The 16,851-nt window shown below is 40.6% G+C and overlaps 1 protein-coding gene across 1 annotated transcript in view; it reads left to right on the forward strand.

Moving 5' to 3' along the window:
- The window catches only part of ULK4 (unc-51 like kinase 4), a 211,895-nt gene extending 195,044 nt beyond the window's left edge, over positions 1-16,851 (forward strand). Inside the window, exons 35-36 of the mRNA XM_066321372.1 lie at positions 13,313-13,401; positions 16,317-16,851. Of these exons, the coding sequence (XP_066177469.1) occupies positions 13,313-13,401; positions 16,317-16,401 (174 nt within the window). The 3' untranslated portion in view covers positions 16,402-16,851. The remainder of the gene's footprint in view (positions 1-13,312; positions 13,402-16,316) is intronic.

Raw genomic sequence — 16,851 nt, forward strand, 5'->3', positions numbered from 1 at the left:
CTTTGCGTTGTGACGTGATTAAGTTTGCAGTGTGAGTCAGTTACCTTGTCCTGGAGGACAAAAGTTGTAAGATTTGTGGGCATAGGAGCAAAAGGCAGGATTTTGTGGCAGACATCCAGGTGCTCATTCTGCACCTGAAACCATTATGTTTTTAACAGAACACAGTGTAAGAGTATGCAATGACTTCTTGTTTAACAAGAATCTCTTTGCCCGCATTTTTGTAACTGTTAATATTTAAATTATTGACCTAATCAGGTTTAAGTGTGAGGGCTGCAACATCTAATTTTAAGGCACACCTTGTTAATGGTAATTGTGCCAGGGCAATGCAAAACACTGATGTAATTAGCTGCACATCAGCAAAAATGTGTGAGGAATTTTTACTTGAAACTTCTAAAAGAAAACAAATTGCTTTATGAAGTTAAAGATCCTTTATTTGTAACCTGTGCATATTTATTATGAATTCCTTTGTGTGATAATAATGCTTTATGATTTTTTTTTCTATAGTCACAGTGAGAATGAGAGGGAAAGTACCCATTTCACAGCCTGATTAGATCATAGCTGAAAGCTGGGTTGTGGGTAGCTGGCTGGTTTTTACACAGTTCCATAGGACTGTCTCTTCAGCTGAAGCCAAGACTGCAGAAGTGACGGCGCTGTGAGCCAGGTGTGAGATTCACTGCTGGATCTGGGTGGGCAAAGTTTGTCAGTCTTTGCATTCTGTAGGGCTGCCTTTGGTCAGTGCTATCCATTCCTTGAACACTACATTCACCCATGAGATAAAAGCAAAAATGCATAAAATAAGAAAGTGCTTGTTCCTCCTCTCATACTGAAGTACAACTTATTTTCAGATAACAAAAGCTTTCTCTTTGAAAGACTTAATCATGTAATTCAAGATTGAAGTTTAACTTGTCTCAGCAAGCATTTAATGGCAAAATAAACACAGCATCACAAAGCTGGTTAACATTCAGCCACAGCTGCTGGCCTCATATTTATTAATTTTTTCCCTATAGGACTTGCTCTGCACTTTTAGAGAAAAGTCACTTCCCTAATATTTTCTCAGTAGATATTGACTTCTAGGGTGTTTGTTCAAGATAAGCATCAAAATGAGAATGCAAAGGTCAATCTCTGCTGTATTAGAGAGTTACAAAGAGAAACGGTCAGTTTGTCTTCCAGAGAATGCCCTCAAATCAAAATTAAATTACTTCCTATAGGATAAGGGTTTTCTTTGGAAATTCAGCAGATTTTGTGTTTGCAGGACTGACTTTGCCTTTGCTATGTATTTTGCTAAAAGTTTTCCTCTCATCTTTCTACCTCTTTATCTCCACCTTTTAATGACAAAGTCTGTGAGCTCATGCTTAAGGCTCTGAGATTATGGCAGCAGTGGAGGTTGCCCTGCATGGTCCTCCACTGCCTCTGCTGCACTGTTCTGCCTCTCTGCTGTCCCTACTCCACAGGCCTGGAAACCTCCTTGAGGTCGGCGTTTATGCAGTCACACCTTCATTGGTTGTTCCAGCTAAACTGGGAACCAGAGCGAGTGAGATTAAAATCTTATTCTCCCCCTCCTGCTCTGGGGATAGAAACCACTGGCAAAAATAATGGAGCAGACAGTTGGAACATGGATTTTTAATTTTTTTTTTTTTTTTTTTTTTTTACTGTAGCAACTAAACACAAGAAAACCCCTTTGGAAAACATAACTGATGATGTAACTAATCTCAATCAAAATATGTTTAATAAAAATAGGGATGCATTAAAAAAGTATCCATCATGGTGTCATCAAGGCAAAGTAGTTGAAGAAGCTGTTGCTTGCTCAGTTGGAAATTAATGCTATCTTTGCTGAGATAACACAGCCACCCATATGGCTCCCCCATCTTTTAGAGCACAGACTAAAATAGATTACTGTAAATCACCAACAGAGCTGGTTCAAGCCAGCCCACTTAACACTGCCACACAGTGAGTGCATATATACATAGGTTTCACATTCTAGCTAAGTAGCTGGTAATCTCTTGAACTGCTTTAGCTGAAGTGCTTGTGATTGCTTGATTCTTTACTTAATTGCATCATTTTAATTTAGCTAAAATTTCTTTACATAATGGAGGAGATAAGCTGGAGTATCTGTGGTAACAGTGCCAGACAGAGCTTCCTTTGTGGAGAGGATAAACAATTTAAACAGGTATTTTATAACTTCTACACCCATTTCTGGACACTGGTGTATTTCTCCTTGCCCTGTCCCACTTCGGCAATCACAACTGGGCATTCGCTTTGGGACAAAATTGTCCTTGCCATGGCCATGGCCTGCACGGACAGCCAGTCTTATTCTCCTCATTCCGTTTACTGTCAATTATTCTGCAGAATTGTCATGCATCACCCCTCTTCTTGCACTGCTGGGGATGAGTTACCTGCTACTTGGGTTTTATCCTTAAATAAAATGAATGTTGGTCTTCCCTGACTTCTATAATTAACAGTAAAGCATTATGTTGCCATTCATGCCACTAGTTAGAGACACTTTGTTGGACTCACAGCCTTTGTATCTTTTTCTTCTATTGTTGATAGAAGACTGTCAGGTTAAAGATTGTGATCCTAACATAAGAGCAGTTCATACGTGTGTGGAAATGGCAGTTGATAAGAAAAGATGAAGGTGGCTGCACAGCACTGTGTTGAAAGAAAAGGGTGACTTCTCTTTGCAAGTTTCTGCTGGAAATCATTTAACCTTGTCTTTAAACCCCATTTGTTTTTGCTGTTGCAGAAAAGAAACTCCACAGTGTTTATATTAATCTGTATTTTGAATATAATTATAAAGGACAATAGGATGGTATTATGTTGGAGATGTCTTCCAGAATTTCTCTTATGCGCAGGAGCTAAAATTCAACAAATTGAGAAAAGCTTAAGAAAGCTCCCCAAGGAACCTTTTCCTGCCAGTCCTTGATAAAACTGATAGTCAGCCAAGTGTGAGTTGAGGCAGAGAAGAAAATTGATGTGAACTCATCGAATCAGTTGTTTCTTGATGTCACTAAAACAGCAAGGCTCATAAGCTATGAAGTATGTGGAGTCCAAACACAACTTAATGGACAGGCAAGTGTTGACAGAACCCAAAACCTGAATGTACTGACGACTTGTGGTTATCTGCAGTGTGAGGTGCCATGAGGGATGATGACCTCTGAAGCAGCTGTGAATGCTTACTCACAACTTGGCCTACTGAACCATTCATTCTGTGTTAAGTATTATTATGTTTATTTGGAATAAGTTGTGTAAGCCTGTAAGTATATGTGTGTCTGTCTTAAATGCACTTTTGGACTGGTAGTTTGGTTGATGGTTGTTTTCACAACTGACATTTTTCAGTCAATCTGCAACAGCTGCTCTTTAATGACAGTGATGGGGATGGGAAAAGCAAAAGCGAGATCTATTTTTAATTTTGGAGAACACCAAGAATGAGAAGTCTTTATTCCAGTCGCTGGCATATTGCAGACTTAAATTCCTGGAGGAAGCTACTTACCCATTTGTTTGGAACATGTTTGCTTTCTGAGATACGCCCCCAGCGAGTATCACTGTTCTGGTATTTGGGTACTGGGAGCCCAGTATAGTTATGAATAGGTACAGGAGCTGTCTAAAAAGCAACACTGCCATGGTTAGCAGTGAGAGATAGGCTCTTTTTACACAGGCAGCTGTTTGGCTTTGGGTTGTGTAGTGAAACTGGCAGTTCTGAAACCTGCAACCTGTTTATTCAAATCCTAATTCGAGGCCAGCATAATTTCCAATGACTATCACTGTTGTTTTCGTTATGGAGCCCTAATTCATTGTTTCTGTGGGCACAAAAGTATTGCTGGACTCATCTGGTGTTTCAGCGCACTGTAATTTTACATAGTGCAATACTGTTGAGATTGCCAAGCTGTGTCATCTGCTGGGCTCATCACTATTACTTCCTTTTGACCTCCTCTGTGTAATTACACATGGATGACTGACCTGCTGCTGTAAAGATACATAAATGCAACTGGACTTGTTAAATGAAAAACAGACCAAAATGATTCTCTCCAAGTCAGTGGGAACCAGTGAGGTAGCTGTTTGCTCTCTGCCAGGCAGGCAGAGCCATCTGTCACATGACAATAAGCAAGCATCAATTTCAGAAGTCCATTTGTTTTTATGACAGTTTATACAATTTTATGGAAATTGAACCATTATATAAAGCATAATTTTCCTCAGAAATTGGTGTTTTATAGGCTTATATCCCTGTTCAGTCATTTACATTCCTAGTTGCATTTTACATGAAGCATGAATACTCTGATCCTTTTTTCCCCCAATTACAAAAATCTTCGGAGTATTTTTCTGGATTTTGGCAGGAGGGAGGGGTGGTTTTGGTTTTCTCCTGTATATGCAAGACTATCTGTGTTTGGTACTTAAGGAAAACTTCAAGGTGTCTGAGTTTTATGTTTCCCTGGAAATCAGTCTGTAGGGGCTACAAAGGAACTAATGTTTGATGCTTTAATATTACCTCAAAATCATAGTTCAGAATGATTTTTCTAACAAGACATGGCTGCTCTTTTTATTTTTTACAAATGAGTTTTTCATAATCTGTGTTAATTCTTAATTTAACTCATCATAGTCCTACTTTTCTTGGAATACTAAATGTAACTCATCAAGTCAAGTTGTAGAGATGTGTAATTTTAGAGCCTTGTGTTTAAGTCCAGATTATGACAAATGTGAGCATGAGCCATCTAATTTAGCTTCATCTGCCATGGAAGTTGATCTATGCTATATAGAGGTTCTGCTCAGGGACAGTTAGGGATTTTGCATACTAGATCAGGCTTGAATTGCACAGACAACTTGGACAGCTCTGTTCAGTCTGCCTTCATTAAGGCATAGTAGTCTTTTGTCTTTATGAGGAGCATTTTAAAGCAGGACAAGGAACTATGTCAGGCTGTAGGTATCATGTTTTGGAAGCTGTATGCATTAAACTTCAAATTCCTCAGTTAACTGACACTTCTTGGCTGTTCCTAGGGCTTTGCCTGGTTCACCTGAGAGTTGCTGCATGGCTTTTCAAGGGTTTGTGTCCTTAGACATAACAGCATTTATTAAATTGGTAATTGCTTGGTTGCCTGCATACTTCTTCTGTATGGTAATTGCCATTTAAAGGTCAGCACTTTCCAGCATGTTCTGGGTGTCACTGGCTCTCCTAATAATGAGAAGATGAGTTATCTGTGGTAATGATTCTTACCCTTACAAGTGTGTAAATGCTTGAAATCATTTGAATTGTCAAAGCATGTGTGGTGGGTTGACCTTGATTGGATATCAGGTGCCCACCATGCTGCTTTATCACTCCCCAGCTTTTCTCTCCCCAGGGGAGAGAAAATAGGATGTAAAACCAGTCACAGTTTGAGATAAGGCAGTTCACTAAGGCAAAAGTGAAGGTTTGCAAGCACACAAATGTGTGAGTGAAAGATCTCAATTTAGCTGTACTAGATGAACATGAAAAGAATATGTACGTGAAAGTAAAGATCATCCTTAACCCATGGAGCATGTCAATGGAAGTTGGCTATAACTCCAAAAAAACCTTTGCAGTTAGACTATTTTGTGGTTTTACAGGGAGACATAAGGGTCGACAGATTCAATGTTGAAATTCAAGGATCTTATTCAAGGATTGAATTATGAGGCCATAAAAGACAGTATCAATGGAAAAAGAGTTGTGGGTCACCATTTAAGAAGTATTGGGAGGTACTTGTCAGAAGCTCTTTTAGGAGAAAATCTGATTAGAGAAAGACTATGAAGGATATTTGAAAATGAGAGGCTCAGAGAATTATGAACTTGAGGGAAAATCTAGATGTGTAGGGAATCTGTGTGTTTTGTTCATAACTATTTTTGGTTTGCTCCACGACAACCAGGAGCCTCTATAACAGCTCCTAAAGGAACATAAATGTAGAATCTGAACTGTGGTAATAAAAAAATCCCTTCAGTGAATTTCCCTGTTTCTTTTATAAGGACGAAGTTTCAAGAGACTACCTAAGGGTGGGGGGTACCTGGAAGGTGGTGGTCTCACCAGTTCCAACAAGGTGAGGACAGGCAGCTGCTTGGAAGCTGCAGGAAGAGAGACCAAGGGCTTGCAAGTTTTGTGTAAGCTTAGTATATGGCTCCATTTGACTAAAGCTGATATTTGAGGCCGGCTGGGATCCTTGTTTGGACAGAGTGAAACTGGTCTGAAGCAGTACCTCAGGGAGTTGTTGGCATGTAGGTGACAGATGAACCTGTGTTTGCAGATGAGATCACCAGCAACAGGATGGCAAGTGCTTATTTCCAATGTCATATAGATGTTGGGCTGGCTTCTGAGCATGCATAACTTGTCAACACTGCAGCCTTGTGTGGAAGTCTCCTGTAGCACCTTTGAGCCATGTTTTGCCAGACAGAACAGCAGTTTACTTTTGCTAATAAAGCTGTTGTGGTCAGCTGGTTGTATAATGGATGTAAGGAGGTTGCCCTGTCCAGTTCTGTTAAGTCAAATATTTTAAACTCACTCATTAAAGAGGGTGGAAACTGCAATAATGGATATTTTCTGGATCATAGAGACATTTCTGAAAGCGAGCTGAGAACACCACTTGCAATAAAAACAAACTTTAGAAATCAAACAAGACAGAGACTACCTTCTGTTCAATAATTACCCGGCAGTTTTATGAATCTTCTCTTATGTTCAGACAATGCCCCTTAGAGTTGGTAATTTTACAGTTTTACAACAATCACACAGCATGCCTCTGTGTGCAAAATGCATATGCTGAAGGACAGAGAATAGCCTCAGAGTGAATAGGTGTCAAGAAACATCCAAAATCAATTAACGATTATCTATCATGTGGGAGACAAGCTTTGTCTGTCTGTGGATAGTCCTCGAGCCAGTGTGGTGCTCAGGCTGCCAGAAAACTGGGACGGTTCCAAGTTACCCGTAGGAATGGCTTTGAACTTAGAGTAAACCTCCACACACACATACAGATTAGAAGAAAACAAAACACCTCAAATGAAATCTTGGCCTTATCAAAATCAAAAGGTGTTTGTTGACTTCAGTGGAACAAGAATTTTATCCATAAAGAGAAAAAAAAGATTCTTGAACTCTAAAATCAGAGCTAAGGTGTCTGATGTAGTGTGGGGTTGGGTTTTCTTTTGGTCACAGATACCTGCTTGTTTTCACATGTATTTGCAGGATCTGAAAGCCACAAAGTCTTTGTAATTGTGTGTCTGCAATCCCTGACTGCAATATGCTTGCCAAAGCACACCTGGAACACTCATGCTTTTGTAAGTTTCATTTCTTGTTTTTATGGTCCAGCAGCATTGCTCAGGCCTGTTCAAATGACTTGGCAATTAGTAACATAAATATAACTTGTCCAACTTGATTTGTTCTTCCCACACACACATTTTGTGTCTCTCTCCAGCTGGAATCATGTGTAGAGAGAAGAATAGCAAGGAAGCAATGCTGTGAAGGTTTTTACCCTTTTAGAATGAGCTCTCCTATACTATTGAGAGCAAGAATAACTTGTGGCTATCCTAGTGAGCATACGATGTCACTGTAAGCACACTGCCCTTAGATGTTCCTCTGCTACACCAGCACACACTGGCAAGAGTTACCATTATTTTTCATTAAACGATCTGTAAGTTGGCTGGATAGAGGGTCCTATCCCATAGACCTGCTGACAGCACGTGTAACTAATGTTAGATTAAACACCTCACAAAAGACCACTGTATATATATATGGGATTTTTGTTGCTAGTTTTAGTTGTTTGGCTTTTGTATTTTAGAAAATTGCTGCCACAGATGTAAAATTGCCCTCATAGCTAGACTGCTTCCCTGGTAAGTGGGAGTTCATATTTAGTTTCTCCTACCTGGAAAGCCATGCTGCCAATTGCCTCCCTGCCAAGTCCCCGTGTTATTCAGTCCCTGTGTGGGAACCATCCAAACCTCCCTGCCTGTCCCCATCCAGTGGAAACCCTACTGCAGCAACAAAATATGACCTTCACTTGCCTAGAAAAGGGGAGAGGACTACAGAAATGCTCAGGTACCCATAGCCTGCTGAGGGGGCACTGAGAAAAGGCACTGTGATCTGTGCTGTCAGGACCATGCTTCTTTGCTGTATTAGCAACCTGAGCTCCAGAGAGGAGAGTGAATTTGGGTAACTTTATTCTCAACAGGATGTTTCCATGCCCTTCAGCAGCAGCACTCCCCATGCACTGTGCAGGTATCTCAGTCCCTGCTTGGGATTCCTCTTTGGGGACTTATAATTAAATGTCATCAACGCAGCTCCAAATACTTTATTGTGTCTGGCACTTCAGTACACAAAGGTAGGGCTACATTACTTAGTAAGAGTGTGCAAGTAAGAAGTGAGACATTCACCTGATCCGTCATGGGAAATGATGAGTTCATTTATTATAATTCCTCTGGGCACTGCTGGCTTAGTGTATATGTTTGGAGAGCAATTTATAATGAAATAAATGCTTATGTTTAATAAGTCCACAGCCAATGAATCTGTTAGTTTTAGTTCACCTGCATGAGTGCTTGGTTGCACTTGCTTAGTTATTGTGCTCCTCCATTGAGAAGGAATGGCAGCATATTTCTGGCCATGTCATTGTGAGTTGTGGATGACAAACCAAGTGACATGATTTATTTGATTACTGCAATGCTTGTGAATAGTTCAGCATTGACAGCCTGGGAGGAAAAGTACCATTAAATGCCCTGGGATAGGCATAAGATGGGTCACACAACTAGGAGGTTTGACCCTCCAGCCCAGGCATTGTGCCTCATTTCTGAAGTTACTATCCTATTGACTTATTTGCTGGGCTGTCACATCAGGTATAGCAATGTTTTTAACACCACTGTATTTCTTGACATTTGTTCCTTAAAAAATGGGAATAAGGTCACACTAAGCAGCTGTGAATAGCCATCAACTTTCAGTCACTACCAGCCTGGATGACATTTGAAACAGTAGCTTTGGTTGAGGATGAAAGGCTCTGTGTCCTACTGACAGTGCCTTCAGACAGTCAAAGATGGAAGTAGGAACGAGAATATTTAAATATTTAAAACTGCAGGAACAGCACTTACTATGAAGACATTATTTGAAAGAGTGTCTAGAGGGCAGTAGGAGTGCTTTCAATTCTTTAATGTTTTTAGTCTGGAAACTTAATTTTTAATATTATATTTCATGTCCTACATATGGGTTTCAGTTAGTCCATAGAAAAAATGTATTGCTGATTGTTTTTCCTGCAGTATTAGCTGAAGGTGCAAGTTCCATTCACAGAAAAGATTCCAACAAGGGATAAGTGATACTTTATTCACAGCATGCGTCAATATTCTGGTGATGCTGACAGTGGACCTGTGAGTAGGTAGTTCTGATAAATCAACCCACAGCAGCTTCTGTCTTACCCATATGGCTGCTCTCAGCCTGTGCCAGTAAAGTTGTGCAAGAACTGAGTACCTGTAATTAGCTTAATTATCTTAAATTTTGATGAAAATGTAAGGAAGCGTCGATTTATATGTGTGTTTGGGAAAGAGAAAGAAACAGTTTGTGGGAAAGAGGTACATTTAGAGGTGCCTTGCTTGTATCTGTGTATACAGGCAAGGTAGTAGCTTGTAGAAAAGCATCTGTTGAGCATGCAAATGGTGAACATATCCAGCAGTACTTTATTTGAAAATATAATACTTGAAACTGAATGTGCTCCCAAGACCTTTCTTCAACCAACAAAAAGTTTCAAATAAAAAGCTCCTTATTTCTGCATTATTTTCCAGTTTATTTCGCAGTCATCAAGTTTATGGTTCACTTGAAATCTCAACAAAGAAGAATTTCTTTCTCTTAAAAATGGTTAGAGAGTACTGCTTAGGTCATCTCTTTCCATTGTAAATTACAAAATATGACTTAAATCTAGTCAGAGAAAGCAGTTCAGCATTATGAAACCAACCTTAACAGAATTAATTTCCCTTTAAGTTTCTGTGCTTTCTTCAAATTTGTATTTCACAAATCCCTTCTTAGAGTAAGAATGCAAAACTCCTTGGTTTATTAGTGAAATAGATATTCCAGTGGAAATGTTTTGTATTATAACTTTTCTTGCACTCATCTTTAGCATCACCATAATATCTGAATACTTTTCTTGAATTTTTGGAAATACTGATCATTATGTATCAACCATTATTGTATTAAGGTATTCCTTATGGCTCACCCTTGTTTAACAGGACTGAGGAGTGGAGAGCTGCTGAATGGTTGTGGGCTTAATAAAGAAAAGTAATTTTGAAATTCTTGTTCGATTGCAGTGAGTGTACAACTGAACTGAGATTTAATTGCATTTTTAATTAAAAGAATAAGTATTGATTATATCATTGAATCGGTGTTGCAGCCAGCCCTAACAAACAGCAATATTACAAGAGATCATTAAAATTGTTAAAATTCTAAATGAATGAGAACTAGAACTTGTGTGAGTAAAAGGCACAGCAATGCTGGGTAGGAGGAAAGGATAACAAAGTGAAAAATACATGAATTTCTCAAATTTTGGTGAACGGTGGTTTTATGTCCTGTTGTAATTTATTGTAATCTATGGACCAAAAGGAAGATGAAACTGGCACAGTTTTTAAATAAAAAACATGACTAAAGTTTCATCTTGAAAGTGAGCAATGATTCAGATATTATTTCTCACAAGCTCCTGTGAAGCAGGATGTAATCTGTCGGGTGCAAGAGACCCTCAGGTTGCTCAGGGAGCAATCAGATCTACTCAGACTGAGATAAAGAGCAAATAAGAGCCGGTGATCAGAGCATGGGAGTGCAGACAAAAATCATAGGCAGGGGTGGCTGAGCTGGCTCCTGGGTGCTGGCAACTCACCCTGTATTCAGCCTGCAGTTTTCCTGCTAGCACAGAGTTGGTCCCCTCCCAGGCCCATGGAGTGGATGCCTGGCAGTGGATAAGGAAGCATTTTTCTGGACACTGGTGATGAAAAGCTGGTGTGGAAGCCCCAGCTGCCCACATAAATCTGTGCAACCCTGTTTGGTCTGGGTGAGTTCTGTCGCCCGGAGTGGGCATAGGTGGCACTGCTGACTGGACAGGTTGGTTCTTTACCAACTCCCTTTGGCTTGGATGAAGCTGGTAGTTGGCACTCTCGAGAAAATGTATTCTAAATTTGGGTTATACTTAATTAAAATGGACTGGAGGCAGCTTATGCTGATCCTTTCCCTCCTCATGCTACCACTTCTATTGCTGAAAGGATCTTATTGAAGCATTTTGTTAGCCCGGGAAGTAGCCCCTGTGGATGGATGCCATGGGAGCTCATTGCTTGTGGCTGAAAGCTGCTCTGCACAGTGAAGGTGGTGAGATGATCTCGTGGGTGTTTCTGTTTTCAGTGTTCTACAATATCTGTGCATATAAAGCCATTTTAATCCTTTCTATTCAAATGCATTGTATGCACAGAAATGTGTTCTTAATAGTGGCACAAGGCATGCTGCAGCATGGGCAGGTTTATAGTCAGACCCCATGACTCAGCTGGACTAAGTTATTGTTTGAAATAGACAATTTTGGAATTAAACCTTTTTCTTCATACCAGATTTTATAGTTGAGCATATTTTGAAAGTTCTCTGTATGATGTCATTCGCTATTTTTAGAAGAAACCGTGAGGATTGTACAAATGTCAGCACCCAAAAGTTAGGATGTAGCAGAATGAGAATTATCTGTAACCTTTATTTGACCTGATAGTTTTATGGAGCACAATTCAGTCCTAGTGACCATCCTTCCCTGTGATCTCTTGGCTTTTTAAAGTGTACAGGATAACAAGGGGCACAAATGTGGAAAGTGCAAGGAATGTGGCAGTGGCTAGTGAGCTAGAGGCATGACCACTCTTTAGGAATAGAAAGCAATGTCTTGTGGTGAAAGCACTTTTCTCCTTGTATTACTCTTATTGTATGTGGTGGTGTTTTCACATTCAGAACCCAGATTACAAAGCATTTTCTGTGTCTAACAGGTATCAAATAGACAAGACTGGATTTCTGAAATATAAACTGAGATAATCAGATATAAACCTCAACAGAGTAAAAAGGTTTAACCATCTGTAATCACGATTTACCAATGATTTGTGTTTAGGTAGTGGTATCACTGGGTTTTTTCCAACACACAGGATATGTTTTGGTTTACTTCAGGCAGGTCCCTGTTCCCTGTAAGTGCTAAACTACAGGATGTTATGATTATAGATGTAGTGACACTGTTGTTGCAGAATCACTGCTAATAATTTATGGTGGGATGGCAGCTGTAAATACAGCTTCTGTAGTGATTTAAGAGGGAGATGTGAAGGCGTGTTGCCCAGATGCTTGATCAATGGTAAATAGGGCCAGCCACAGCATGCTAAAGCTTACAAGTCCTTGCCAGATTTTGGGATTAAAAGTCATCCTTTCAAGCATTAACTCCTCCGGTATCAAAATAATCAGCTGGTCTGGTCCTCCCCTTTTCCTTTCTGTTCAGCAAAGATTTATTTACCTTTGCAAGCAGGAACTGACACGCAAACCAGGTTTTTTAGTAATTTTTTTGAGATACAAGAGGTTTTCAGCAAGCTGCCAAGTATTTAGTGTCTCTTCAAGCTACAGTGCATGAGGCTTCATGTTGTGTTCCCCGTGACCTTCCTGGTCACCTGCTTAACCATTGGGAAATGTGTGGCTGTGTGGAGCTGGGTACTTGTACTACTTCAGGCTGGAGAAACAATAAACTAGTCATTGCGGATTCGTGTAATAAACCACACCAGCAGCAAAACCAGCTATAATCAGGATTCATTTGACACAAAAGGGCAAATAGCTTTGGTCACTCAGCACCATGCTCTGTAGGTGACAGTCATGTGCAGGTAACTCCTAATGACTGATGAGGACCAAGAAAAATTTCCATATGCAGTTACCTGCTTTGCAGTGATTTTAACCCTGTTTCTCTCAGAGAAACCCCACACATCCTGATCTGAAGGCTGGTAGAAGCTTGGTTACTTTTTCCCTGAAGTGACAAATGAAAATAACTGTCTCCCCAAGATATCCCTGGGATTCTAACTAAGTGGGGCTTGTATTTGCACTGATACTAAGGATGAAATCAGGATTGGCGGACTGTGATATGTGAATTTGCACACATACAGGGACTCAGAACGTGGGTGAATATTGTTAACTAAGGCAAGACATTTTAGATGGTCTCTGCCTAAAATTCAGTAAAAGGGACTTTCTCATGGGTCTCTGTCACGTTTAATTTAATTTTAATAAATGCTGTAACTTGTTTCCTTCTCTCTTATCCCACAGAAATGACAGAGAAGAATCTTTTGCTAAGCCTTTGGTAAAGGTTCTTTCTTTTTGTTCCAGATAACTTCAAACAAGAAGCACTCTGAGAGCCTGAAGAATGATGGTGATGCTCTTATCCAGGCTCTAGAGAGTCTAACCCAAACTGCCAGGTGAGTTCCCTCAGGCTTTCAGGAATTTCCAGGGCTGAGAGCAATTGTCTTCTGTAATTCTGTGCAGTAAGAGCTTCTCAGGTTTCTGTCCCTGGCCCCCCTCCCTGCACTGCTCTCCTCCAAAGTCCTCTCTGTCAGAGTCTGTGGCATGCTTTGATCTCCAGCTGCTGCACAGTCTGACTCTGTGTGTGTTGATTCTGTGAATTTTATTTTTTTTTTTTAATTTATTATTTTATTCCAAACCTTAGTCCCTCTGTCAGAGTTTCTTGGCAGAGTGGGCTGCATGCACAAGGCAACATTTGTGCCTCATGTTAAGGTAGCTGTGGTTGATACACTTTCAAGCTGATTCCTTTCAAATGTTTGTCTGAAGAACAGAACTGCTTTTGTTTAAGAATGCCTGTGGTTTCTGCAGGAGGCAGGAGACTTAGAGGGATGCCATGGCCTTCTCTGCAAGAATGGAGGTGCTAGTCCCAAGAAACTGGCCAAAGCTTAGCTCATCTCCAATAGACTTTTCCTTATCTAATCCCTCTTGGACATATGAATGAATGAATGGCTGTTCTCTGCTTCTCGAAACAAATTTTATGCTTCTGCTGTGGGCTGTTGGGCTTCATTTCACTCCTGGTTGAACTAAAATTCATAGAGAAATTGTAGTTCTGAGGTCAATTTTTGAAACACTAAGATAATGTTTACAGTGCTCTTTGTCCTCCCAAATGCAGGCTTTTGGGAAAACTGGATCCTCAGCATTATAGCAGAGTAGCACATGTTAGAAGGAAGGAGGGGTGTGGGCAGACGTGGTGAGGAAATGTTGGGATGTGGCGAGTGCAAGGTGATGCGCACCAAGGACTAACCAAACCTGTTGAGAGCAGTGAGCATCCTTCTCGCACACTCAGCTGCTGACTCACAGGCTTTTGTATGACACATTAAATTATCTCACTAAAATAAAATGTCAGCTCTCCCCAAGGGAGACACAGGCAGCACCACTGAAAATGAAAGTGGGAGAAGACAGGGTTTTCCTCTGTTAGAAACAACTTTCACTCTGTTTGTAGCATTTCAGCATTAGATGCACCAGACAGTTCAGTCACTGTCTTTGAGTTCTGCTTTTCTGGGCTTCCTCAGTAGTCTGTTACAGTATGTACATTTCTGTATGCAGAAAAACACATGCTACAGAGCCCAAATAAACAGTGCTCACTCTAATTTAACGCAAAATGCTCTGTAGATCAAATTCCAGCTGATGCCATTGAGGACTGTTCTGATACATTGAGGACTGTTCTGATACATCAGTATGTTCTGATACATACTGTTCTGATACTCTTCCTCTGCTGTGCCAAGCTCCTGCACTGTAACAGCAACAAGGGAGCCCCTGGGAACTCATGGATTTCATTTCCCCTCCTTCCCATCTTTAGGGAACACATGTCCCTATCCATTTGCCTCCAGAAGAGACTGAGAGGGATTCAGCCTGGTTCTTGGGGCTGTAATGGACTCAGACATGCATAAATTTGCAACAGGCAGGCAGAGGAAGCCTGGAGTTAGGAAGCTTTATCAGACTTAGCTGAATGGACATTTATTTGTGGAAAGTGTAGATATTCTGCCTTCTCCTCAGATTTCCTTATGTGGTGTTTTTCCCAAAATATTCCTTGTGACCTGATAAACTTGGTCTCCTCACCTGTGCTTTGAACCTGGTTAAGGAGCCTCTTTGTATCTCCTGTTTCAAAGGCAGCTACAGCCGAGATCCTGGATCTAAGCCATCCTCAGGGTAGTCTAAACTCCCAGGCCCTTCAACCCACATAATACCACTGGTCTGAGTTGTTTGAGCAGTGTTTTTGCTTTGGTTATTTCTTACAGACAGGTTTCTAATCTTTCCCTCTTCCTGTGTGTCAGAAGGGGGATTCCAGCCAAGAAGTGATGTGCTAAGAGAAGGGCACTGGTTGGGTTGAAAACTGCTTTCAGTATTCCTCTGTCACCATGTAGCAGCCATGGATTGCCAAACTCTCTCTCGGTGATGAGCAGGTTGGAACAGGCAATTTAAGAATTATACGACCAACCCATTCTGCTTACTAACCACCTGGAATCAAATCCATGCTTTAAAATGTGGGATCATGGACATTCATTTTTCAGTGAAGACAGTTGCTGAGATGAATTTGTTTCAGATAACTGAATTTTCTGATTTAAACAGCTGCTTATTAAGATATTGGCTTATGTAGTGTGAATCGATCATTTGGATTTTCTGGTTAGCTCTGTATTCCCAGAATGTATCTACCAGAGTACCAGTAGATATTGTCATTAGCAGCAATCAAGGAAGTTGCAGGTTTATCTGCTGATGTCCTTTCTAAGCCATAGATGAGGGATGGAAGTCCATAAAAAAACTAAAAAGACTTGATTATGTAGACTAGGAGCAATGTGTTAGAGCCTCTGTTCCAGTGCTAGAAAAAAAAAAAACATGTTTTCAGAAGAAAAAAAAAGGTAAAATATGTATAAAATCATAGGTGAGGAAGCAAAGGGCCCCAGAGCAGCGCTGTGGTTGGAAGGGCAGTCGCTCTTCCTTGCAGGAGGTGTGCAATACCTGGAGTGGAAGTGCCTGCCTGTGCAGAGGGCTGTGTGTGAAAATGTATCCTTCTGCCAAGCTGGAAGTGTGTGTCAAGAGTCATGGGGTGTATGATAAATTCTGATTTTTTTTTATATAGGAGGTTGAGTGAGGTAGCAGTTACTGGGGGTTTGAGCTGAAATTCATTTCTACTCAAGATCTGCTGCAAGGCAGAATCACTGGTTACATGGTACTGCTTAACAGAAAGGCCGGTAGAGTGCAGTTAATGGCTACTCAGAATTTTCCAGCATCGATAAAGGCAAATGTGGAATTTGAACAAATTTTTTTTTTCTCCTGAGGATGTCTAATAAATTTTACTGTTTTTGATTCCTAGCTCTCATGCTGACACTGCTGTTGCTTCCTTGGCATTTGAAATTCTGAGAACAGTGGGACGTGAAAATGTCAAGACTCCCAAGTGAACAGTTTCTGACCAGCCTTCTGAAATGTACAGGTTGTGTACCCTGCTCAGCACCTCCATCCTGCAGGAACACCTTCAGAGGAGCTGAGCAGATTGTAATTCATTTAGCAATCTGAGCTATGCAGAATTTGGGCTGACTCAGGAAGAGAGGGAAGCTGGTTCAGGGACAGGGAGAGGGTGGTTTGTTTTTTTAAACCCCTGTAAGGATGAATTCTTGGTTACTGCTTTGCCTTGCTGGCATTACATGATGCAGCTCAATTATTTGATAGTTTGAAAGTGTATGTTAAATAAATGGTAGAGTTACTTCCCAATATAAAGTGTTTCACTATTTCAAGCTGCTGTTAGAAATGCTCATTTATCTTTTGGACCAGGTGACTGACTGCCTTGTCTGTTTATCTTAAGGGGTCACCTCTGGCTTGTGACTGGCACTAGAAAATAGCTTTTTATCAAG

This window comes from Sylvia atricapilla, chromosome 1 (genome assembly GCF_009819655.1).
Source record: "Sylvia atricapilla isolate bSylAtr1 chromosome 1, bSylAtr1.pri, whole genome shotgun sequence".
NCBI lineage: Eukaryota > Metazoa > Chordata > Aves > Passeriformes > Sylviidae > Sylvia > Sylvia atricapilla.